Source organism: Benincasa hispida, chromosome 8, assembly GCF_027475165.1.
Source record: "Benincasa hispida cultivar pf3 chromosome 8, pf3_genome.v1.1, whole genome shotgun sequence".
Taxonomy (NCBI): domain Eukaryota; kingdom Viridiplantae; phylum Streptophyta; class Magnoliopsida; order Cucurbitales; family Cucurbitaceae; genus Benincasa; species Benincasa hispida.
In genome coordinates, this window is record NC_143485.1 from 21,095,688 (window position 1) to 21,122,286 (window position 26,599).

Here is a 26,599-nt window from a genome sequence, read left to right on the forward strand (position 1 = left end):
TGAAGTTCAAATCTAAGAGAAAATGGCAAGATAGAAACTTTAGAAAGACAGAAACAAATTCAACCATCTAATTGTATTAGAACAGTACTAAAGGAGATAAAATTTAGATATCAAACGTGCTTTTAAATTTATATAAATTTATACATCAAACGTTTTGTTGATATGCACGATTTATCATATGTAAGAAAATCACTGACCAAAAAAAACATTGAACAATGAATAGCACTTTATAGGTTAAGTATAACATTTTTAAAGAATTACAAATATAGCAAAATTTATCTCTATCGTTGATAGACTCCTATTAAAAATATATTCTACTTTGAGAGCTAAATCTAAATTTTGCTATCTCTGCAAATTCTTTTACATGTACATCTGCTAATATTTTAGGCCCAACTAGAAACTGCCTCCCGAAACAAATGTTTGAAGCGGCTTGTCAAGATTGGACATTGGGGGGTGTGCCAAAAGAGAGATTAATATTATACAGTACTAATATTATTCACAACTGAAAATCCTAAACTAAAACCAGCATCTAGTTTGAGTTGTCTAGTAAAACAAACAAGACTGGGAATTAGCACAGCTTTCATGACACCAAAAATACTTGCATTGCTGCTGCAGTAGGATTTGTTTACTCTTCATTGTGACTGCAACATAAAGATTTTGTTAGAATCCCACAAGACTCTCATAACACCAATTTTAATTTCTGCCTCATGAAATGAGGTGCCTGTGGCATCAGATGGGTATGGAAGCACTGTATTTTTATCAGCCTTCAATTCATCAACATCAACAACAAATGTTTCAAGTTCCTCCAGGTTTCTTCCATACCATTTACCATGTACCTGGTGCACTTTTCCTCTCGCCACCTCCTCTCCGAGCACGTCTACGAGAATGACATACTGCCCTGGCTTGCAGTGAACAAATTCTGTCGGGCCAATGTTACTGAACTCCGTTGTTGAATTCTTAGAATTGTTAGCCATGTTTGTTCTCGATGTCGTTCTTCGATCCCTTCCAGTATTAGGTACATGTTTATCTTCACATGGGCTATCAGGCGAGTCACAGGATCCAGCTGCCGGGCCCCCTTGCTTATCTGGAATTGCACTGTCAGCTTCTAAGGTTGCACGGCTATCCCTAGCCGTGCGTGCTAGCCTCGCTTTCCTATTGTTCAGCCTGTTCACCCCATAAGCACAAACTTCTAAGAACACAAGCCAGCCAAGATGCTGAAGAGAGAGAGAGAGAGAGAGAGAGAGAGGCTGCTCACCAATTTTTAAGTTGGGATGATGCAACCTCGGAACCCTAGGAAAGACAACATATAAATCACTCAAACTAGGAAATCGTTATAAGCAGTAAGAGGGAAAAATAATCAAGCAGAGTTTTTTGGTTAGTTTGACATACATAACGAATTAATTCATCAGCCCAAAATTGGATCAAAGCTGGATTTCTCTGCATTTCAGGTTCATCCAAGAGAGCTCTCTCAATTACTGAGATCTGTTTTTCATTCATTACAGTACGTTTTCGTTTTCTCCTATGCTTCTCTTCACTGTGAACATTTTCAACCTTCTCTTCCTCTAGACTTCCAGCTTGTTCAGTTTCTTTGGCATTCTCATTGGACTTGGAAGAATCAACAATGTCTATTTGCTGAATACCATTCTTTCCTCTAGCAGAGTTTGTGTCAGATCCACTAGTTTCAACATTCTGTATATCTCCCTCATCCCCTTTTGGACCTCCGGATGCATTTCTTTCAGATACATCCTCATCCTTACTTTTAAGATCCTTCAACACAGCCTCACCGAGATCACCTCGTTCAGTCTCAACACAATCTTCCGTTTCTTGAAAAGCAGAAGTCTCTGACATTCCTTCTTCCTTCAAATTACTATTTCCATTATCAAGATGTGGAAGTTCTTTCACTAAAGGTGACAAGCAGCCTTCTGCACTTTGGGCATCCTACCAGAGATCAAATTTTCACAACTCATTACGTAAGACAAATGTTCATTATTATTTCAAGTTATTGGTGGAAAATCATCAAATATAGATTTGGAGCAACTAAAATGAGCGCATATCTTGTGATCTGAACATTTCTATTTCAAAAGTATCAGGAGAAATCAGCAAATGTCTTGTGATTAAGATCAATGCACCATTTGGAACATACAGAAGAAAAAATGATCAATATCTCATGAATAGAAAATTTTTACATAAGAAAACACTCTCGAAACTAACAGATCTACATTGCACTTGATCCTCGAAACCATCTGCGATTCTGTGTCAAGATTAAAAACTGAGATTAACTTTTGATTTTCCATCTTTCCTTCTGATTTTTAATTTCCATGTTTTCTTCGACTAAAATGGAAATTTGAAATTACTATCAATTTTTACTTTTCATTCTTCATCTAGAATATGAGTCAAACAGAAACTCAAATCCTTGATACAATCAATAATTTCTTATTTTACCCACACTTCTTTTATATGGAGGTTTGAAATTTCTCTCCTCCCTCGCCCTCTCTCCCTCCCACCTATCCCCTTCATCCCTCATTTCAGCCACATTTTGTTTTGGAATCTTGGAGGCACTCTCACAATCAAGGGGCGTTTGAAGCTGTTAGGATTCCTTCACCTGCACCAAAAGCCTAACAAAGTTCCCAAGAATAGAGTAATGCTCTGGACAATTTTATTTATGAACTTCAAGGGAAATTACAGTCTGAAAAGGAAAAGGAAAGTACTCAATAAAGAAACAAGAAAAAGATCCCTAAGCTCCAGCACATATAAGAGGGCTGAAATTCCTCTCCTACAAGCTAAACTTGCCCAATTCTTCCCAAAAACATTCCCCCTCTCCCCTCTACGTAAATCATCATCCCCCCCCCAAAAGAAAAATAACCGACTGATCCCCACTTCTAACAAACAACAGAATTCTCACCAATTAATCCCCCCCTCTTCCTTATACTTTCTTACCCCCACGTTTATATGTATTTATAATTGGGGCCCTCACAGAAGCTACTATATCCCTTCCTCTCCCTTGCTCACTCCCTCTTGTTGTCCCCCTTTCCTACTCTACTCCCCTCAAGAAGCACAGTTGTGACATGACACAACAGGATATAGTGACACGTTAGGAAATATAAGAACACAATTCCTATACTACACATTATATAATAATATATTATTTCACAGATTCTGATGATTCTCATGCTAAAATTTTATTAGTTTGTGATCTTTAAGCATTAATAGTACAATGTCTTATGTCAACATATTCGAGATACACCTATCAATTTTCTAAATAAATCAACATCTTAACAAAAAGTTGATGATGCTTGTGCACTTATACAGAATACCTACGTCTCATCAAAAAAACAAAACAAAACAAAAATAAATAAATAACAAAAAAACAAAGAAAAAGTTGTTATCAATTTTCTAAATAAATCAACATCTTAACAAAAAGTTGATAATGCTTGTGCACTTATACAGAATACCTATGTCTCTTATCAAAAAAACAAAACAAAACAAAACAAAACAAAAATAAATAAATAAATAACAAAAAAACAAAAACAAACAGAAACAAAAACAAAACTCTCAACATTTATTATCTTTCCCTGTACTTTTCTATATCCATCTTATAAAGTGAATAAATAAATGTAGCAGCTCAATATATGACTCTGCCGCTATGTTAATATTTCTTTATGAGTTGAACCATGTTTTTGATAGTCATTAGTCCTTTTTTTAATACCCAGAGCGGCTGAAAACCAAATTAACAATCAAAAGATGGCCAGAGGAAAAAATCTCACTATTTGACAGGATTTCTTTCTATCTATACATAATTTCAATCTACCTAGAAAAATTTGAACCCAAACCCAAGACAATGTCAAGACAAAGGTTCACCCATTATGCCGAAAAGTATCACATGTACAAGTTTCTTTTTTTTAGATCCGTGAGTGTCCGAGCCAGTTTACGCACACATTGACTAATCTCATGGAATAACTCGAGAAAACTCATAGGAAATTAATTTCTAGGTAGGTGGCCATCATGGATTGAACCCTTGACCTCTTAGATATTTATTGATACTATGTCTCCTTTTCACCACTAGGTCAATTAGTTATTTATTGAGACTATGTCTCCTTTTTACCACTAAGTCAACCCATGGTGATTGCGTGCATAAGTTTGTTTGTATTAGTTCATCTGTAAAACTGTATTTTTTGGTTATTTTGTTTTACCCCTTGAAGCTCTCATTGAATCTAATTACACTGAGGGAGATCTTTGTATTCTTTGAGTTCTGGATTAATAAAATTATCTTTCTCAATTTACCCGTATTTTAATGATACGGTTTCATAGCGTATTACAAGTAAACCTGTGGTTATTTTGAGATATCTGACTGAAACCTAATGAAAACAGAGACGATATTTCTCTCCATTTCTTTGTAGTATAAAGTGAACAAATGAAAAATATTGAAGAGAAGTAAGGAGAAATGGAGAAAAAGAGTGGAATTGAATATAAAACGAATGGAAAATGAGGAGAAATGAAGAGAATGAAGAAAGTGTACAAGCATACATACGAAACCAATAATCCAAATCCTTTAATCTCATTAGGGATGCAAAACTAATCCATTCCTAACATTTTCATTCTGATTTTAGGATTAGAAAACTTATTCCATTTGAAGCCCACAAAGACATGAAATAACCACTTTCATCTAGAAAAAACTAATTAGTTCTAGAACTATTCTATAGGTGTGATTTTGTATGGTTGGAGTTTCCTTTTATAGAGGGTGCCCTCCTTTTTTGGGCTGGTTTTATGTGAATATATATATATGTGTGGGGGTTGAAATATGTTGAATTAGCCCTAAGGACATTTTTGTAGTTTACACTATATTTGCTAAATTAGGGTTTCACCTCATCCTATTTATATCTGAGTTGGGGTCTCTTGTAGGTATGGTATTAAAATAATAAGGCCTTTCCTATCGTGGTTTTTCTTCCCTGAATTAGGGTTTTCCACGTAAACTCCTTGTGTCGTTTCTTTCTTTTCTATTTCAATATGGTATCAGAGCAAGGTGATGAAACCCTAGCCCCGATAGAAGAAACTCAGTCATCAAACTTGATAGGTGAAGGTACACTGGCAGACGACTAATGTGGCTGTGATTCAAACAGAAGTTGATCGATATCTCCAAACCATCTCAAACCCAGTGCAACCCGACCCCATGAGATTCAGAACTGGCAGACTAACCAATTGTTGTTGGAGTTCCCCATGAGATTCAGATCTGGAGTGTTTCTATCCATAGGTCATGGGATTTTCTTCAACGGAATCGCCCATTCGAAACTGAGGTTGAACTGGGTACACATGAGGAAGAGGCTGTCCACCATGGTACTGTGAAGAGGCTATTACCGGAATCCCACCGGCAGCAAAATACGGCGGCCCGTGATTGGCGTTGCTCCCAGACGGCTGCGACGGTGGGTAACGGACAGAGGGCTCGGCGATCGGCTACAAGATTGAAGACGATTGACACTGCCCGATATGACAGAGGCCTCTATTTCCTTTCTGAAGATGCTTCCTCCAGGAGCTTGTTTAGGACTAGTCTTTTATCTTCTTTTACTATGTCTGAAAAAAATTTGTGGCATTTTCGTCTTGGACATCCGAGTTTTCAATATATGCGATATTTGTTTCCCCATTTATTCCATAATGTGAATATTTCTTCATTATCTTGTGATATCTATATCCATGCTAAACAACCTCGTGTCTTTTGTTTCTCAGCTCTATAAACCTACCCAGCCTTTCCACCTGGTCCACAGTGATGTTTGGGGTCCCTTTAACATCTCTACCCTCTCTAGTAAACGATGGTTTGTAACTTTCATCGATGACCATACCCGACTTACATGGGTATATCTCCTTGCTGATAAATCCAAGGTTCTACCTACCTTCAAACAGTTCTATACCACTATATTAACACAGTTCAACACAAAGATTGTCATTCTTCGGAGTGACAATGGTCGTGAGTTTATCAATCACACTCTCCAGGAATTCCTAGCATCAAAGGGGATCATCCATCAGAATTCGTGTGCGTATACTCCACAACAAAATGGGGTGGCTGAACAGAAAAATCACCATCTCATTGAAGTTGCTCGTTCCTTGATGATTCCAACGTCTCTCCCTTCGTACCTGTGGGGAGATGCGGTTCTTACCGCAGCTCATCTCATTAATAGAATGCCTTCACGAGTTCTAAAGTTTCAAACCCCTCTTGAGTGCTTCAAAGAGTCCTATCAGTCTACCCGTCTTATTCCTAAGGTTCCTCTTCGTGTGTTTGGGTGTACAGCTTTTGTTCATACTCATGGTCCACACCGGACTAAGTTTGCTCCACGAGCTCAAAATTGTGTGTTTGTCAGGTATCCCCTTCATCAGTGAGGCTATAAATGCTTTCACCCATCTTCCAGAAAATATTTTGTCACTATGGATGTCAAGATAAACCGTTCTTTCCCGTTAGTCATCTTCAGGGGGAGACCACGAATGAAGAGACTAACAGTTCCACATACTCCGTACTCATTAGCTTCAATCTTGAGCCTAGTCCTAATATTCCTGAACTTGAGCCTAGTCCTAATATTCCTGGATCCAGTCTACCTAGTCTTGAACCTAATTTTGCTCCTGCTATTCCCGTGTCTGTCTTTCCTATTAGACAAGTGCCCTGGATAACATACTATAGGAAGAATCTCATAAAGGAAACTCAGGAAACCCCTGGTGTTCCATCGGAAAGTGTCCAAGCATCGGAACCAGCTCAGGTTCAAGATCCTGTTGTTTCAGAGGAGATTCTTGAAAAGAAGTCTGGGAACATAGAAAATGATGAGACGAGCTCAAAGAAGGTTGAAATTTCAGGAGGTAATGAGGTGCTGAAAGATCCTCAAGAAGATGCAGAATTGTCTCAGAAGTCTGATACTGAAGAGAGACCGACGAAAACTGACAATTATGATACCACTCTGGATATGCCAATTGTTCTGAGAAAGGGAACCAGGTCATGTACAAAGTACCCTCTGCATAGTTTTCTGACCTATAGTAACTTATCTCCTAGTTTTAAGGCTTTCACTACCCAACTGGATGCTCTAGCAATACCTACCAGTGTACATGCGGCCATGGAAGTTCCCGAGTGGAAAGCGGCAGTAGTGGAGGAAATGAGAGCTCTCGAGACAAATAAGACTTGGGAGTTAGTAGCTCTCCCTAAAGGTCACAAAAAAATTGGTTGCAAATGGGTGTTCACAGTGAAGTATCAATCTGACGGAACGCTCGAGAGATCTAAGACCAAGTTAGTTGCTAAAGGGTTCACTCAGACGTATGGAATTGATTATTCAGAAACTTTTTCCCCAGTGGCTAAGTTAAACACGATTCATGTTCTTCTGTCTGTCGCTGTAAATAAAGATTGGCCCCTACATCAACTAGATGTAAAAAATGTCTTCCTGAATGGTGAGTTAGAAGAGGAAGTTTACATGAGTCCTCCAGGTTTTGAAGCTAAGTTTAGGAATCATGTTTGCAAACTCAGGAAGTCCTTATATGGGTTGAAGCAATTCCCTAGGGCATGGTTTGACAGGTTCACCGTGTTTGTTAAGTCCCAAGGGTTTGTTCAGGGGTATTCTGATCATACCTTGTTTATCAAAAAATCATCCTTTGGGAAGACTGTTGTGTTGGTGGTGTATATTGATGACATCATTTTATCAAGAGATGCCACGGCAGAAATTGCTAAGCTGAAAAAGAGGATGGCAGGTGAATTTGAAATCAAGGATCTTGGTAGTTTGAGGTATTTTCTCGAGATGGAAGTGGCAAGATCAAAAGCAGGAATATCTGTATCTCAACAGAAATACACTTTGGACTTGTTGAAGGAAACAGGAATGACTGGATGCAAACCCATTGACACTCCTATTGAAGTCAATAGCAAACTGAAAAGCATTTCGGAAGGAGTTCCTGTGAATAAGGAGAGGTATCAACACTTGGTAGGAAAACTGATTTACTTATCTCATATTAGGCCCGACATCTCCTATGTTGTGAGTGTGGTAAGTCAGTTCATGCAAAGTCCATATGAGGAGCACATGGAAGCTGTGACTCGGATTTTGAGATACCTGAAGTCCACCCCTGGGAAGGGCTTAGTGTTCAGAAAATATGACACACGGAGCGTCGAGGCGTATACTGACTCAGATTGGGCCGGATTTGTGACTGATAGAAAGTCAACCTCAGGGTACTGTACCTTTGTGTGGGGAAATTTGGTAACTTGGCGAAGTAAAAAACAGGGTATAGTGGCCAGAAGTAGTGCTGAGGCAGAGTATAGAGCTACAAGTCTGGGAGTGTGAAGAAATCTGGTTGCAGAAAGTTTTATCTGATCTTCACCAGAGTAGTCCAGGTCCCATGAAGCTGTATTGTGATAATAAGGTTGCCATCAGTATTGCTAATAATCCCGTGCAACATGATAGAACCAAACATGTGGAAATTGACAGGCACTTTATTAAAGAGAAGTTTGACTGCGGAGCTATCTATATTCCCTATGTACCTTCAGTCCAACAGGTTACAGATGTTCTTACAAAAGGGTTATCGAGACAGACGTTTGAAGCTTGTATTAGCAAGTTGGGTCTTGCCAATATCTACGCCCCAACTTAAGGGGGAGTATTGAAATATGTTGAATTAGCCCTAAGGGCATTTTTGTAGTTTACACTATATTTGTTAAATTAGGGTTTCACCTCATCCTATTTATATCTGAGGTTAGGGTCTCTTGTAGGTATGACATTAAAATAATAAGGCCTTTTCTATCGTGGTTTTTCTTCCCTGAATTAGGGTTTTCCACGTAAACTCCTTGTGTCGTTTCTTTCTTTTCTATTTCAATAGTATGTATGTATATATGTATGTATGTATATACGTATATATTTATGTATGTATGTATGTACATATATATTGAAAACTTATTCCACGACATTGATACTTCAAATATAAAATTAATTTGATCTCGTAGGGGAAGGAAAAAACTAGTTCCTTGCATTTTGATTTGCCTTATGAATTTTTCTGATGTGAAGTTTGGAAAACATATCCCATGACATTGACTCTAATAATGTATTATCTTTGATATTTGTACCACAAGCACAAGTCAAACAGATCAAAACGGTTAAATAGTGGAAATATAAAACTAATGGATTAAAAAATGAGTCCAAAAAAAGATGAATTATTAACGTCCACTCGATTGCACGAGTAGGATGAACAGAATAACATATTAGCCCAAAGATCAAGTTAAACAGCTTTACCTGAACTCTATTTCCTTCAAATTCAGAAAAAGTAATAGCCTTTTGTAATTGGTCATAGAATACTCTGCAATAGAAATTAGCACATCACTTAGACATTTAAGTAAAAGTGCAATGTGAGAAGCAAGCGAATAAAACATCGGTTTAAAAAATAATTAACAATTTCTCGTGGATATAATGAAAAAAAAAATGTTTAAAGGATACAAACTCCAAAGAAAGTGAAAAAAAAATTACAATGAAGGATCTTAAAACAATCATACAATCAAAAGAGATGAGAACGGAAAACGTTCAAAAAAACAATAAAAACAACAAAACAAAGAAACGCAAGCTACAACTCCAAAAAAAAAAAAAAAAAAACCCTAAAAGCAACCACAGGAGCAGAAAACATGAACCAAGATTATTAAAAGCGGACCAAAGTGCTAAGTTTGTGAAGCTGATGAGAACTCATTATTTCCAAGAATGGCCAGTGTGATAGGATACGAACACTGCCTTCCTGCAGGAAATTGCCAAAAACAAAGAAAACTTTCAAAGGAACTCCAAAGAAACCATTGCTCTTGTGACTGCACAGAAGGCAAAAGAAAAAAATATATACTTGTATGAAGAACCAAAGAAGCCATCTGTTAGGCCAATTATCCATCAATATAGGAGGAGGGTAGGAATGTAATTGTTGGAGGTAGTTCGTGCATGGGAGTGGAATTGGTCAGCGGGGGCCAATGAGAGAGAGAGAATTGTGTTTGTAGGGAAGGAATGTAATCTGTTATTTTCATCTTTTTGCTTGTCGAGTCTTCTCATAGTGAGAAAGGAGGTTGTATTGCCTTGGGGCAAGTTTTTCCATTCAATAATACCATCTTGGGAGATACCTTACACCATTCCTCTGGAGACCGCACGGAAGGCTGGAAAAATAATCAACCACCCCAAGACACCAGGAAACTCTGTAAAAACTGATCCAGTGATCCTTATGATGTCAGTAGAGGGTGGGTTCACAACATTTGAAACCACAAGGTCAATAAGAGATGCAAATTTGCTACCATTGATAAGAGAGGAGGGAGAACATTCAAAAGTTAATTTGACAAACATTTCCTGGAACCCTTCAAAAGTAATGTTATTTATCAGAAGTTTGGCCAACATTTCATGTATAAATAGAATGTGGACGAGATTAAATCACCTTAAGAGCTGAACATCCTCTTCATTTAAAAAATTAGGAATTAAAGATTCTGCCTGGCTCAACAGCGAACCTAAACACATATAAGACACTCATAAGCATGAATGTAGTTGCGGATTGGGTTGCTTTTCAGTAGACATATAAATAGAACAAAAATCACTAGAGTATTACTTACGCAGATTCCTGCAAACATTGGTAGCTTTTGAACCATCAGATCCAGGCAATGCTTTAACATTATCCACTTTTAAACAGTCGACAAATCCATGAAGGAATAGATTTCTTTCCTGTTCTGTGAATAAAATAAGAATATAAGAATATAACTATATACGGCACTCCAAAGAACACATCATCAGCAATGAAGAAATGATAAAGGATTAACCTTCACATATGGTTGGAACAAAACAGTGGAGATTTGCAATTACTTTGACAAATAACGATGTTCTCTGATGTGCATAGGAAGCTGGCGCCATAATGCTTGGAATCAAGGTAAAGTCCAAATTTTTTGGATGTAAAATGCCCAACGAAAAGAAATTATCCAAAACCCAGCCAGCTGCCGCAAAAGAGTCGTACTCGAGAGTAGCATCTTCTTCCTTAACAGGGAGATCAGAAGAACACCAGCAGGATAAAAAATCTCCATGGGAGAGTGAAAACACTGCTGCCAAAACCTTAGTCTGGAGCCACATGCCAGACCCACGGTTACCAACTGTTCAAAAGATATGCTTCCAGGCATACATACGGACTGGACCTATGCACACTACATGCAGTAATTCGTAGAAAAGCTCTAAAACGTGAATGCATAAAAGGAAAAAGAGATGACTTTGAAGTTTATATGATTTTAGCAGATCATATAGTTAATTCGAGCATGAATTTGAAACAGTGAGCCTAGATGATCATCCAACAGGGTTATAGAACTGAAGATGGAATATCCAGTTTATGATCAGGGCTTACAAAGTTAACTGTGATGTAAGATCGAAAATTGGAATCATCTGAGAAGATATCAGCCAGGCGCATGGCATTGAGTTGCAAAAAACCTGTCGGGTACCTCTTTTCTGAACAAGAAACCAAACTTTTGGAATCCCTACTAAGTGCATTCTTCAATAGCTCAAGAACCTGCATGATGAGAATAGTATTATAGTATAGCTGTATCATTGAGAGAGATGCCTTGAAGGCATCAACCATGTAAATTTATATGGATGACAGTCATCTACAGGATAATGCATCCTTTAGAAAATGAAATTTGCAAAAAATCAGATATGAATGAATTTTTGTATAAACTGACAACAAGCAGGATTTCTTCGTCAGATAATGGTAACAGAAACATTATTCTATTGCAACTCGTTTACTACAGTCTAGGCTGGTATTACAGAAGGCATTGGTCACAACCAAAGTGTAAAGCTCAAAGAGAGAGAGTCATCTCTCCATCCGTAAATAATCATCGCCTCAAAGAATACAAAAGAAATCAACCTGTAATGCAACAGACTTTGCAAAATCCAAGCTACTCGGAGTGCTGGCAACTTCATCAAGATACGAAATGCTTTCTGCTTCGCATAGACTCAGAAGCTGCAAGAGATAACAAAACAGGATTAATCCATACTAATCCAAAGATCCATCATTATGAATGAAAAGAAAGCTCTAATTGATACTAAAGCAATAGTGATTTTGAGAAGTTAAAATGTAAATGCTTTATTTTATGAACTTACAATAGAAAGAACTTTTGCTTTCAGTCTAGATAAGGTAGCACCAACTCTGGAAGACTGGAGATGAGGATGTAAAACGTTCAAATTCAAGATGGCTCTAGCAAGAAATAGTACACCACCTTTGCAACAAAGTTCCTGAAATAAAAAATCCACATGCTAAGCAGGATGTAACTAACTAAACCTACACTGTTCGACAGTACCAAACAATTAGCATAATATTCGCAATTAAGCCATATTTAACAACATGGAGCTGTTTACAACAATTCTTCTGTCTATGAAATATTTTGAACATTAATTACTATGCTTAACCACTAAAATGCCCTACACTAGCACTAGCACCGAAACATATCAAACTACTCAAATGTGACAGTTAATTGGCATGATAATGAAGCAGCTAATTTATTGTTATTATATTATTTTTCATCATCAAACTTCTTAACAACTGCATCTAATTTGAACCATAGATAGTTAAGGAGTTATCATCTCAATCTACATCTCTGCACCATATAAAATAAATCTATCAAGTGTCAATGAAAACTTCTTTTTGGGCATATAATATAACACAACTTTAGAGTAAAATTCTAAATTAACATAAATAACTCAACTTTAAATGAAAATATTAAAATTGAATGGTGATGGATAAAAATCCATGTTAACATTATATTATCTGTTCATTTAAGTATAAAAGTTCCCTTGCTACATATAAAGTTGAGTTTTAAATTAATAAAATAGAATTTGTATACTGCCATTGATGTTTCCAGAACCCCAAAGTTTTATTATAGATTGTAAATTACTATGAACTTATGGAAATTGTTAGGAATATATTACTCATGTTCATTCCTTGCAAGTCTGAATTTGTTATCTATATTTCTAACAAAATATATAATTTAAAAAATGTAAGCAAACAAAAATTTACATGACATTCACAAAATATTTTGTCATTCAAGTAGTTATCGTCTACTCTTCAATACAAGGTAACAATAAAATAATAGAACAAAAAAAGAAAAACTTCATACCTAGTTTTAAAAATTTATCTTGATTTAAATAAGAGAAATAAAAATTAATAAACATTATAGATGACCTCAATTTATTTTTATATTTAATTTGTTATGCTTATGCATGTGAGAGACGACAATGACACAAAAACTAATACAATTTCAGTTATAGTTTATAATCAATAAATATACATTAAAGGCTCAATGTTAAAAATCGTTTCTTGGAATGTGAAGGGGTTGGGGGAAGGAGTTGAGAAGTTTGGTAAAGGAAGTTCTTTCACAAGAGAACCCAGATATTGTGATTTTGTTGAAGACAAAGTGTAGTAGTTTTAGTTGTCGGTTTATCCGTAATATTTGGGGGATTAGACGAGTGGGGTGGGAAAGCTTGGAGTCTCTTAGGAAATCTGAAGGAATCTTGATTCTTTGGAACGGTCAATCTATCACTACAAAGAACAGTTAAGGGTGCTTGCACTATCAAGCTTCTTTCGAGGATCCTGGTGGTAGTGAGTTGCAGTCGTTGGGGGTTCATGGTCCTCTCGGTTTTAGAGGAAAAAAGGATTTTGTGAACGAGTTAGGAGACCTTCCTTCCTGGTTACTTTGGTTCAAACTGGTGCATGGCCGGCGATTTTAATGGCTTGTTCTCCTGACGAAAAACCCTTGGGAAGAAGGGTCACTAGATCGATGACGATGTTCAACAGTTTCATTGAGGGAAATCTTTTTTATCCTACCCTTTTGAATGGGAGGTTCACTTGCACGAATTGTAAAGAGCTCTTGAAAAAGGGTGGTCAAGACTCCAGATTCTTCGTCGCGTCCCTGCAAAGGATGTAACACTGCAACTTTATCCAGCAAGGAGAAATCCTCGAAGCACCGACCAAAGTATTAACTCATCCGTGAAGGACCTACCATATGATGAATCTGACATTCTTTTCCAACCCTCCACAACCAGGTAAGCACCTAACAACAGGAAGGGAAGGGGTTAACCAAACACCTAAAGAAGTGACTACATGAAAGCCCTTCAGAAGGACCAGGCGGCCCCATAAACGAACATCTCCTCTCCCCAAACTAACAAAAAAAAAAAACCTCAACCAAAGACGAGAAGGTCGCAACAGTTCTCCCTTGTTCTAAAAATGGATATATCATACTCGTGACATGAACTTAAATTTTATATTTTATTAGTTAGAAATGTGAGAGACAAATGACACAAAAAGTGATGAATACCTTGGAAACATGAACTTGTTTCAGTGCAGACAACATGTAAATTTGTGATAAATTGGCTATCTTATGTTGGGGTTCTAGAACTATCATCAGCACAAAATTCACAAACCAACAAGAAGACATTGGTTTTGCGAGAAGTGAGCACTTTGTCAATGTCTTTAATTATCCGTGGTTGTAGAATCTTCTTCTTAGTTTCAACATTATTTGCAAGCTGTCATTGGGTTCTTTTGGTTCTCAGAAGGAGATGATTTGGAACAGTCTATGGTTTTTTAAACATTTTCATGGTTGACCTCTATTTGATTGTAATGATCTCTCATTTCTTGTTTTTATTTTTATTTTTTTCTTTATTTTAACTCCTTCTGCGAGTTTGTATCCCTTAAAACATTTACTCATTTTCATTATATCAATATGAAATCATCAATTTTTCAGTTAGAAATGGGAAATTGTCGTCAGTAATTTACTTATCAACATTAATGGCAATTAGCATATATGCAAATTCTTAAACTGAGCATGTAACGTGCAACACACTTTTTGAAACTAGTGGAAGAATAAGGAACCTTATTCCTCAATAGACGCTCACGGAACGCTTTTTGTTGGCACAATGTCTGGAGAAATTGTAAAGAAGCTTCACACTGAAGACATAGATAGTTGATTAGTTCTGCAACGGGAACTGTGCAAGTTGTATCTGAATTCTTAGTTGACAGCCGGAGGTCCAAAACTTTAACACTCTGGAAAACTGAAGCAAAAGCTGCCTCCATAAAAATGTCTACCTGTTAAGAAGCTTCAAGATCAGCCCAAGGCATAAATAGTCAGCCTCTAGTTTCCTTTTTTCTTTGTCCTCTTCTTTTTGAGAGGAAACAAATATTTCATTGACGAAATGTATAATTACAAATGGGGGGAGAAAGGCAACCCCAACTTGGGGTGGGAAAAAAAAAGAAGGAAAAAGAAAAACCCTTCTCCTTGACCAAAAGAAGAGAAGAAAGATAATAGATGGCTTTAAATATATTATAAAATAAAAACCATTTCAAAGAATCCATAAATATGAAATTATTACTTCCTGGAGGGGAGACTGCTACACGACGCAACTAAATCATATGCATACACCCAAACTAGAAAATGTAAAATATTTGTACCTTAGGATGTGCAATCAATACATGAACAAGATCTTGCCACTGTGATGAGATACATCCTGTTAATAGATAGAGAGTACATGCAACCAGCGACGAATGTGCAACAGAAATGCTATCAGATTGATGATTTTCCTGTTAAAGAACAAATCAGCAAAATAAACTATAATGGCATGTCAACTTCAAACGACAAAAATCTAGCTAACCTGCTTGAAACCTCCAAGAACAATAAGCATATAAAACACCAGGTCAAGCAGCTGCTCTGACATTTTCACATCATCTAGCAAAATCTACCCCCAAAAAAAAAAAAAAATCAATTTTATAATGAGAATGTGCTGCTCAAGGAACCAAAAGGTCTGATGTGATGAACAAATTTAACGATGAAAGAGATATAACACAATCGTATATCTTGAACTTCATAGTCAAAGATAAATGCACCAAGGTTTACTCCTGGTAAAAGACTTGCAACTATATACTAAGTGATAAATCTTCTTTTTACATACATTTCATCATTTAAAAAATAAAAGAAAAAAGAAAAAGAAAAAAATAATAACATTTCATTGATTAAATGAAATGACAAAATAATGATGAAAAAACATCCCCAATTGATCATGAGAGTAATTAAACTATAACTATGGAAGGAAGGGTGTACACCAATTTAGCAATAAGTAGGCAATAGAGTAAGAAACCATCGGGAGATCTTGTTCCTTATCTATGAAGATTGTTTTCTTTTTTTATTTTTTGGAAAAGGATACCAACTGTTTCATTAAGAAAATGAAAGGAGACTAATGCTCCGAAATACAAGATACAAAGATAGAATGAAACTCAACCACCATAAAAGTAGCAACAGTAAATACAAAGTAGAATAAACAAATACAATGAGAAAGCAAGTAGAAAGGAATAATAGAACTCTCCCAACAACAATTAATATCTTGAATGGAAAACCCTTTAAAACTTTTTGAAAGAGGACTTCAAACATGCAGAAGTGAAGCAATCAACTTCTAAACGAGCCTCCCCTTGAAAAATACAATGATTTCTTTCGAATCAAAGCTCTAAAAGAATTGCTTGAACTTCATTAATCCACAAAATATAAGCCTTCGAATTCAAATACGGCCCACAGAGAAGCTGCAAAACATTATCTTTTGATGACTGCGAAAACATCCAATGGAGATCAAAGATAGAGAATAACTTGAACCAACACCAACGAGAATAAGAAGATTCAAAAAGAATGTGATTTAAGTGCTCTCCACATGTCCAACAAAGAGGACAAACCAAAGGCATAAAAGATTGTTGAGGAAGCTTTGGACTAAAAGATTTCCAGATAGCTGAGAATAAAGCATTACCCAAGGGAGTAGAAGAGTCCAAATATTTAGTCAAAGATTTCATCGTGAAAAAGCCTGATGATTCAAGAGACCAACTTCTAACATCCTCCGTGGAATTAAGAGAAGTCAGAAATAAACTAGAAGACAATGCTGGAAGATATGTGAGTAGCACTCCAACCAAATTTATGCTTTGTTTGGAACCTCATGATTTTGAGAGATTTCAAATCATAACAGATTATTTTTTAAAATAAAAAATGATTTCATTGATGTATGAAATTACAAAAAGGATATAAAATCAATGATGATTACAAAATGCAATCCAAATCGATCATAAGGAAGCGTATGTATATGAAGCAAAAATATCTGAATTTCTACACCAAGAAATGGCGTAATAAACGACGATATCAAAGAACACATTTATTGGCTTTTCTTTGTCCATAAAAAACTCTTTAATTCCTCTCATTCCAAAGAATCCACAAGAAAGCACAAGTAATATGCAGCCACAGTAAAGCCATGGCATTCTTGAAGGGGTGACCCAACAAAGCAATGCTATGAAGATCCTTCACATCTTTTGAGAGAACCAAAGACCACCCAAACGCAGCACAAATTTTGTTCCAAAACCTCCTTGCATATGGACAATGAATGAATATATGACCCTGAGATTCATCATTGGATTTACACAGTGAACACCATCCAGGTGATATGGCCAAATGGGGCATTCTCCTTTGGAGAACATCTTTTGTACTGATAGCTCTATGTGCAATTTCCCATAGGAAAATTTTTGTCTATTTTGGATATTTATCTCTGCAAATACCTTTAACCAAAGATGTCTCTAGATTGGTGGGTCGCCCATCTTGGCTAATAGTGAGTTGGTAGAAAAGAGTCCATTTGAGTTGGTAGAAAAGAGTCCATTTGGACTAAAAGGCCATCTCCATGAGTTATCAAATTGCGAAAGAGCAAACAGGGCAAGCTCCATGCTAAGATCCACCCATTCTAAAGCTTCAAAATCCTTTTATTTCCTATCGAACCTGAGTTCCTAGAAACTGCATAGTCATTCTATACTTCTTTGGCCATAGCCTCTTTGAAATGAGATAGTCTGGGGTATCGGGTGGCTAAAGGAGGCCCAGGCATCCAAGGACTGATCCAAAGTAATGCGGATGTTTCATCTCCAACACAATGGTGAATTCTGCTTGTAATTAGATCTTGATGCTTGGCTATGTTTTCCCATGGACCTGATGTAGTATGATGGCAGTAAATTAGGGTATCTTAGTCAAATCCTTAATTGATGAGATTAAGATTAGTTTCCTTGATTTATTAGGATTAGGATTAGTTTGCTTTCCAATTCCCTATAAATAGAAGAATTCTTGTATTGATAACTTTTAATTGATAATAAAGACTTTGATTTGATTCTTGGAGAGAATTCTCCACTTATCTCTTAGATTGCATCAAGACCATGCGAATAGAATACATTTTGGTTGCAATTTTTGGAGGTTAAAAACTATGATGGAGACATGGAGTTTTTGTTGATAAGTTCTAAATTCCCACTTGCATTTCCAAGGAGACCAGGAATCGTGAACATCTTTTGCAATGAATTCAAGGTTTTAAGTAAAACCCTCAATGTATGGCGGAAGCCTAAAACAAAGTCTCAAAATTCTCAAATGGCACCACTTGGGAGGATTGAAAGCCAAAGGGGGAATGAAGCATCATTAAAAAGCACATTGATATGAGTAGACGGCTCATAAGGAGATCTTTTAAATACAATTGATTCACCATGTTAGTGCATGCCATGATCGACAACCAAAGGGGAAGCATTTAAAAAGGGGCAGATAATTGAAACTTTATTAAGGGTTGTTCAAAAAGACTCCTCCTTAATGAGGGACTGAAAAGATATCTTGGTAGTAAGAGATGGGGTGGAGCAAGAGCTGACCGCAAGAAAAAACTTCAAAAGGCACCTAATTAGAAACCGTAGAAAGATTTGAAGGCCAGCCCGTTAAAAAATCCAGATCCTTACGCATCAAAAACTACACCCCTTGTCTCTAGTAATAGACCGGTGGTTGTACAATTTCACCATTCACGTTAAAGACTAATGAAAGAACTCCATTGAAGATGTTTGGAGGATCCAAAATAGCAACGCCTCCAAATCTAAGATACGCGCTCCCTCTTTCCCTATCCTTAATTTCATTGAGGATGAATGATATAAGCAAGGGAAAAGCCCAAAAAATGATCCTCCTAGAACAAGTAATTGGCCATTCTTAATGGTGCAGTTGACAAACTAAGAGAAGAAAGAAATCCTAACAAGATAGCTATCCAAGGTTCCCTATATATGTCCCTTTTGATCCACCACTAGTAACACACTCGAAAGGATGGGAACCATACTTGCTCACCTCACCATAACCCTAAGCTGAAGGGCATCAAGCACGTTCATGAGTTGTTTGCAATGCATTTCTTGAAACAACTCCTTCCCCTCGCTCATAATTGGGTTGACCAAGTCAACTCACTAAGATTAGCATACTATTTTTGTGACACACAAAAATAGGAAAATGCAAAATATAAGTCATTTGTATACATGAAAAGAAATACAGTATTATGAATAGTAAGATAATTAAACTTTTAAAAACTAATCCTTTTGTAAGAGATTGTTCAGAGAAATAAGGGTTTCAAAGAGTATTTATTAATATATTATAGATAATTCAAAAAATAATGATTAATTATATCAAGCAATGATGCGTGTGTGCCTCAATTCATCCCTAGAACATCATAAACCCATTAAATGGAGGTAAAATACACACCAAAAAGACAAACAAACAAACAAAAAGATATCAATGAGCATGTCCATCAGATCATCTTCAAAGGTTTTATAGGAAGGGACATCAAGATATGTGGATCTTTTCTACATCATAGGTGGTAAATTCCAATCATCTTGATCACCTTCTTTGGAGATGTGATTTTGCGTATTCTGTTTGGAACAATTTCTTCCCAATGTTGGCATGACTATTGTCCATTGTAGGGGTGTTCGAGATATGAACGGGAAGTTCCTCCTCCATCCTCGTGAGAATGGTGTGGTTGTGATGTGTGCTATCATGTGGAATCTGTGGGGGGTAGGAATAATATAGTGTTTGAGGGTTGGAATAAGAGCCTAGTGAAGTTTGGGCTCTTATAAGGTTTCATGTTTCACTTCCGGCTTCGACTTCAAAGTTGTTTTTTTTGTAACTAGTCTATAGACAAGGCACTATTGTGCTTGATTGCTTCCTTTTTCTAGTGGGGTCCCTCTTTTGTGGGCTGGTTTTTTGTACCCACTTGTATTCTTTCAATTTTTCTCAATGAAAGTGGTTCTTTTCATTAAAAAAATAATTTTAAATGAAAAATCCAATCAAGAGATTCAAGATGATCTCACTACTTGTCTTCTGGATGAAAAGTCAGATAGTTCTTAAAGTGTTGATATAATTATAATTTACTATAACTCATTAGCATAAGTGAATGTGTTGAACATTTATTGTGGGGCTAAGCAATCCAATTAATTTTGAATCTCCAAGAAGATTGGAGTTAGTATGCACATCTTTTTAGAGAAAAACAGAAACATCAACTTGGCAAAAAAACTACCAAAGATTTTGCAACAGTCTCAAGCCATAACCAACCTGCTCAAGTCTAGCATGTCGGGGTGCTAAATCACATAGGGAATGCAAGAGCCGCACACCACATAGGAGATATTTGTACAATGCCTCATCTCTGTTAGATGATATAAGAACAGCCATGAGGTGCAAAGGAAGGAAGCATGCAAGCTTTTCTACGTCAATCTGAAACCAACGTGATGCACAATATAGCACATTAGTAAGAAATGGTTAAACTAATTAGTAGTTTAAAAGACAAATAAAAGAAAATCTCACCGTCATCTGCATGTTTTTCTCAGAAGTGTAGTGTATTGCAAAATTCTCGGAGTCCCTCAACAGTTTACTAAGTTCTTGAGAACTAAATTTATTCAATACCTTTACGGCTGACATCAAGTCAATGGCCTGTTTGTGGATAAAACAAAATGAATTCGCGTTGACAAGGAGAAGAGAGATCATTAATGACAAGTCATGTGCAGCTTAAAATCAATTTGCAGAAGTTAGTTAAAGTTCAACCCCATCTCTAATAAGGGGAAAAAAGTAACTTAAAGAAAATCACTGAAGTTAAAATTCTGTTCAGAATGCTTACTTGTGTGACATTGTAAAATAATTCCTCCCTAAGTTGCCTCATCCTTCAAATTTTAGATCTGGGAAGCACGAGAGTGAACACAAAAACAGATAGAGAATACATCAATAAGATGTGAAAATGTAGCATATACAAGAAAAATTAAAAATTTAGAGATAGAATAGAAGTCCAAATCTGGTCATTATATAACTATCATGCATGTATCAAACAGTAGACAATAGTGGTGCAGAAACCCCACAATCCAAAAACAAGTTGGAACTAATATAAAAACATTTCAAAACAATACTTCATGACAGGGAAACCTAACTTCTTACCCAGAGTTAAACCCCTCACCCCAATTCAGTATACAGAGAGGAAATTAAAATAAAGCAAGTTGATCACTTTATTACTGATGTAGACAAGGGTTCAAAGAATACCTCAAAATTCAATATTAGCCAACAAAATGGCAAGCTATCTGTTGGAATTCATATAATTTATGAATATTCGTGTATAAATATTAACTCTCAAATATTTTTTCCATTATGGCCTTTTATTCTTTTCAAAAAGACCTAAATTGCTCAGTTTAAATAAGAAAATTAGTTTTGATTCCGTCAGATTTAAGATGGTAGTAGACATAAATTTTAAACAAAAAAAAAAAACACCTTAGCCGCTACTTGCGCCGGAACCCTAGCCGCCGACTTCAAAGGCGCAATCTACTTCCGGCTGGAATCTTCGGGTTTGCAAATTCTAACCCTAGCCACACGTCGACCATAACCCAGCACCGCCGTCGGTTTTCGCAGCCGTTCGATTATCACTCGTCGGAGTTGGATATTCAGAGTATTCGTGCTCGCCGGAGGTTCACCGTTCCAGACCTGAGTTCCCGGTTTCAGACCAGACCCGATTATCACCAGCGCTTCGCTCTTCCAGACCGGAGTTCCCGGAACCAGACCATATAAGCACCCGAGCTGTCTGCCTCACTCGCCGGTAGCGGCGCTTTCTGTATCACTATTCGCCGGCGCTATCAGCATCCCCTGCCGCCGTTCGTGGTGCTCGCCGTCGCCACTGGTCGGGTTTGAGTTCTTGTATCTCGATTTTTGCGTGGAATCGTGGGTGTCCTTCGTGGTGTATGAAGCGTTTTTTAAGTTTTGGTTCGGTTCCTTTGAAATCTTGGGTTGAAGAATTTGGTTCAAGTTTGATTTGATCCAAAGATGGTCAGATTTGGTTGGTTCGTTTGACCCAACCACGTTTCCTGATTTGATTGGGGATGAAGTCGAATTGGAGATACAAAATAAATCCCCAAACCAGGGATAAGATGGGAGACTGTATCCCTATCTCATTCCCGACCACAACCACGACCTCATCTCAAATAATTTTTATTGTTTTTTAATATATATATATATATAGTTAAAAGCTACAACTCGTTTAATAACTATTTTATTTTTTTGTTTTTTGTTTTTGTTTTTTATTTTTTAAAATTAAATCTATATCATCTATATTTTTTACCATGATTTCCATCTTTCTTAATTACAATTGTTGAATTTTTAGCCAAATTCCAAAATAAAAAGCTACTTTTTTTAGTTTGCAAAATTTGACTTGATTTTTTAAATCATTGGTGAAAAGTAGATAATAAATGAAGAAATTTGGAGGTGGAAGCAGTATCTATAGGCTTAATTTTCAAAAACAAAATGGTTACCAAGTTGAGCCTACTCTTTCTGTTTTTTTAACTTTTTTTTAATTTCATTTCATAGTATAATTAACTTCAATTTTTTGGTCAATAACTTATTAACACTTAGTAATTCTTGTATGTGTAACCTGCCATTTTCAGATCCTAGAGATTGACATCAAAAGCTACCGAAGGGTTGACAATGTTGAAAATGGACTAAGAGACCCTATCTATTTCTGGAGTTTGCGTTGTTCCGATCCCTATGAAACGACCCTTCGAAAGGGTGATCACCTAAAAATGACATGCAGGCGAAACATAAGAATCTCATGTGCAACCTAATGGAGGAGACTATAGGATGTGTTAATACACTTTCTTCTCCCACTTACTATGAACTTCTTCTATTCGCCTTGCTATTGACCCATACAAACACTTTCCAAATGAAGCGGTCGCCTAAAAACAACATGAAACCGAGCATACGTCTCACGGTGTGAACTCTTAGGGATGTGAGAGCTAAAAAAAAAAAAAAATCCCCCACTTAAGTGTTCTAGACAATTTTTTTGTATACTTTTATTTAGGTGTATTCCGGCTAATTATGTACAGCCTAAGTCTAGGTGTTTATCCAAGTATAATTTTATACTGGATTTAACCTACAATATCTGAGTGATAAACCTTTTATCACCTCACATATCTCACGCATGCTCATAAAATCGGGTTAATGATACTCAAGAACCGGTTCAAAATCCCTAGGTAGTAGGTGTTCCGTAAATTGTCAACTTAAGTACCTTCAGCATTAGACAAGATCTTGTTGGGTGAGTTTGTAACTGAAGTTTTACAAGATAATGACATATTTTAACTATTAAAACAAGTTGTCATTTGTAAAACCTATGCGAGTAAGCATTTAATTTTGCTATAGATTTTAAATGTCTAATTTATTTTATAACACTCATAACTTAGACATTATCCACAACATCCATCATACATTTCATAATTTAATATAACAACTTATATTAAAACTCATTAAATCCTACATGTGCATACTATATATCATAACTCTTATAACGTACTTTCAATGTATGCAACATGTTAATCCTATGGTGGGATTTTAAGTCTATACGGCATACTTTATGCACAAACAAGATTTAATTTAATTAAAACATAATTTCACAATGCAAAATTAATTAAACACACACCGAAGTGGACCGATTTTGACATCCTAAGCAAGCAAACAAGTAAATTATTACAATAATAACTCAGAACCAACTTCGAACCATTCCTAAATACTTCAAACTGACCCGAACCAGCTGAAAAACCCTTGAATCGGACCTCAAATGCACCAAACCAGGCTAAACCATACCAAAATGGCTGAACCGGGCCAAATCAGTCTGGATGAAACACTGCTTCTCACGAGCATGCATTTTTGGAAAAGCTCAAGAACAGCGTCACGACGCCGCTTTACATAAGCAGCACCAAACACTATGTATGAGACACATTAATTGGAGGAAAATGATATAAATATGATTTATATCTAGTGGGGGAGAAAAGTATCATGGTTAATATATTGCATATGATGTGATATTAAACCATAGGTAATAAATATAATAATATTATATTTATTTTTTAATTAAACGATTATGGGATAATTGTGGCGGCTTGTTCTCCGTAACTAAATGAGTTAGTGGGAGGTTGCATTCAGTTTTCGTAACTGAAGGATAAAATGAAAATTATTTTCCTTTAGCAAAGAATCAGAGATTCGTTCACCGTTGAGTACACTGCATATCGCATAGCAAACAAAGAGCCTACACGGCAGCTCAGAGTTTACTAAACGATTGTGTACACGTGCACCTTTTCCTAAACGATCACATAGGATTTACTAAACGATCGTCTAGTGTTTTCTACATGATCGCGCGCCCGAGCGTTTTACTAAACGATCGTCTATACGATCTCGTCCCTTTTACTACACGATTATCTACCTCTACCTAAATGATCAAGTATCTTTCTATACGATAGACACCCGATATCTCCCACTTGCTTGGTCGTGGTAAACGATCGTCTCTTCCTCCTTCCCTCTACCAAATCCAACAGAGCCCACACCTCCTAGATTCTCACTTCGGAAATATCGAGGGTTCTGAGTGGTGGTGTTTGCCCTACTGCCTTGTTCGTGAGGAGTCTGTTCGTGGGCAAACAACAATGTTTTGGTGGACAATTGGTTTGGCATGCACAACGAGAGTGAGAAGTGCAGTCCGTGGACGAGAGCGAGATTTATGTGAAGAAGAGTTCTTCAACTAGTATGCATCTTGTTCTTTTTGTTGTTTAAAGTTCAAAGCATGCCATAATTTGTTGTTAAATGCATAATTAGTCTGTCGGATTGTGAATGCGGTAATTCTGTCACAATGAGTTTAGAACGATCTAGCTTCCGCCCAGAGGTACTCTTTGATAAGAGTTTCTTCACACTCATAGTAAGACTATGATGTATTGTTCATTAGAAGGATCAGTGGTACTTAAGAAGTTAAATGTAACTACAAGGGTAAAATGGTAAATTGGCCCAATTGTACTTTTGAGCATCTATGAAGGGTTATCGTACTGTTGACTGGTTATATCTGATGGACACAGAAATATATCTGTGGTGAGAAAAATGCAGTCGTCGATCTTTAGTGGAATGCCCGGCAATTAATGGATGGTGGATCTCGTGAGTAAAGAGTTTAGTCAGCTATTCACGTACCATTGGAGCTTCAAGCTACAGGTCCATAAGGTCCCCTTAGTAGCTCAATGGATTCAAGTTGAGAATCAGTTTTTTGGTTAGTTTAAGTGTTCAAATTGACAAGAGGGAGTTTGATTATATATGATATGATTAAACTGGTTTAATTATATATGACATAGTTGACATGTTGTATGAGATACATTAATGGGAGGAAAGTGATATAAATATGATTTATATCAAGTAAAGGAGAAAAGAACTACGGTTTCAAACTATAGATTATAAATATAATATGATAAATTAGTTATTATATTTATTTGTAATTAAAACAATTATGAGATAATTGTTGGTGATTTCTCCTTAACCGTGCGTGATTGTGGAAGGTTGTATTCAGTTTTCATAACTGAAGGATAAAATGAAAATTGTTTTCATTTTGTAAGTATCGTCTGATATCAAGTACACTACCTATCGTTTAGCTCACGATAGCCTACACGACAACTTTAAGTATTTGTCTAAACGATCGTATACACGCGCCATTATCTAAACGATCGTGTAGCATTTCACTAAACGATCGCATGCCCAATAAGTTTCTCTAAATGATCTAGTAAACGATTAGACCTGTTTTACTAAACGATCGTGCACCTTTTCTAAACGATCAAGCACAAGTCTATACGATAAACACATTACTCTCCCACTTGCTTGATCGTTGAGTGCGATCGTTGTTTTCTCCTTCCCTCTACCAAATCCAATAGAGCTCACACCTCCAAGATTCTTACTTCGAGAATATCAAGGTCACTAAGTGGTGGTGTTCGAGAGGCTGCTTGTTTGTGGAGAAGACTGTTCATGTGCTAAGCGACAGCGAGAGACTTGGGTAGACGATTGCAGCGACAAAAGCAAACATCTTGATAAATATCAAAATAAACTAAATAAATTTAAGTTCTTTCTTTGGCCCAATTATCGATTAGAAGATTTAGCTTGTATGAATCGTTATTGGTTTAATACCAATAATAGCAGTCGTTTTAGTATGCTAAGGATCCATATGTATCCACAATTGAAAATTCGATAATGCTACATTTTTTCTATATTGCTCGTACCTTATATGGTATATGAAGACAAAGAAATATACATATGGCACTGGTTGCTGGTCCCAGATCTTCACGAGAGCGAGAGAAAGTTAGAAGAAGAGTTCTTCAAAGGTATGTCTCTCGTTCCTTTGCATTTAATTTATGAAAGCATGTCGTAATTTGTTCTGAAATGCATAACTAGTTTGTATGTTTATGAATGCTTGTAATTCTGTCACCATGAATTTGGAACGATCTTGTTTCC

General features: G+C 36.5%; 1 protein-coding gene across 3 annotated transcripts; it reads right to left on the reverse strand.

The window, feature by feature from the left end:
• Positions 1-208: 208 nt before the first annotated feature.
• LOC120082485 (sequence-specific DNA binding transcription factor ATNDX) lies at positions 209-22,280 on the reverse strand. 3 transcript variants are annotated; one of them, XM_039037670.2, is made up of 17 exons: positions 21,578-22,280; positions 20,940-20,997; positions 20,630-20,755; positions 20,381-20,539; positions 15,630-15,713; positions 15,430-15,558; positions 14,854-15,066; positions 12,090-12,221; positions 11,854-11,949; positions 11,338-11,499; positions 10,769-11,060; positions 10,565-10,678; positions 10,393-10,462; positions 9,231-9,294; positions 1,390-1,938; positions 1,256-1,290; positions 209-1,164 (listed from the first exon to the last, which is right to left on the reverse strand). In XM_039037670.2, the coding sequence occupies exons 2-17, from the start codon at positions 20,979-20,981 to the stop codon at positions 633-635; spliced, it is 2,799 nt and encodes a 932-aa protein (XP_038893598.1). In that variant the 5' UTR covers positions 20,982-20,997; positions 21,578-22,280; the 3' UTR covers positions 209-632. The 3 variants fall into 3 exon arrangements, with proteins under 3 accessions (XP_038893598.1, XP_038893599.1, XP_038893601.1); XM_039037671.2 differs by lacking the exon at positions 15,630-15,713 and having other exon boundaries at positions 21,578-22,040; XM_039037673.2 differs by lacking the exons at positions 15,630-15,713; positions 20,381-20,539; positions 20,630-20,755; positions 20,940-20,997; positions 21,578-22,280 and having other exon boundaries at positions 14,854-15,077.
• Between the last annotated feature and the right edge of the window lie 4,319 nt (positions 22,281-26,599).

Excerpts from the sequence above, each read along its gene's own strand:
- LOC120082485 (XM_039037670.2), bottom strand. The coding sequence starts at position 20,981 with ATGAGGCAACTTAGGGAGGAATTATTTTACAATGTCACACAA. Across the intron at positions 20,540-20,629 it reads AGAAAAACATGCAGATGACG|ATTGACGTAGAAAAGCTTGC; the intron begins GTGAGATTTTCT and ends CGTTGGTTTCAG. Across the intron at positions 11,061-11,337 it reads CTTACATCACAGTTAACTTT|ACTAAGGTTTTGGCAGCAGT; the intron begins GTAAGCCCTGAT and ends ATGTGGCTCCAG.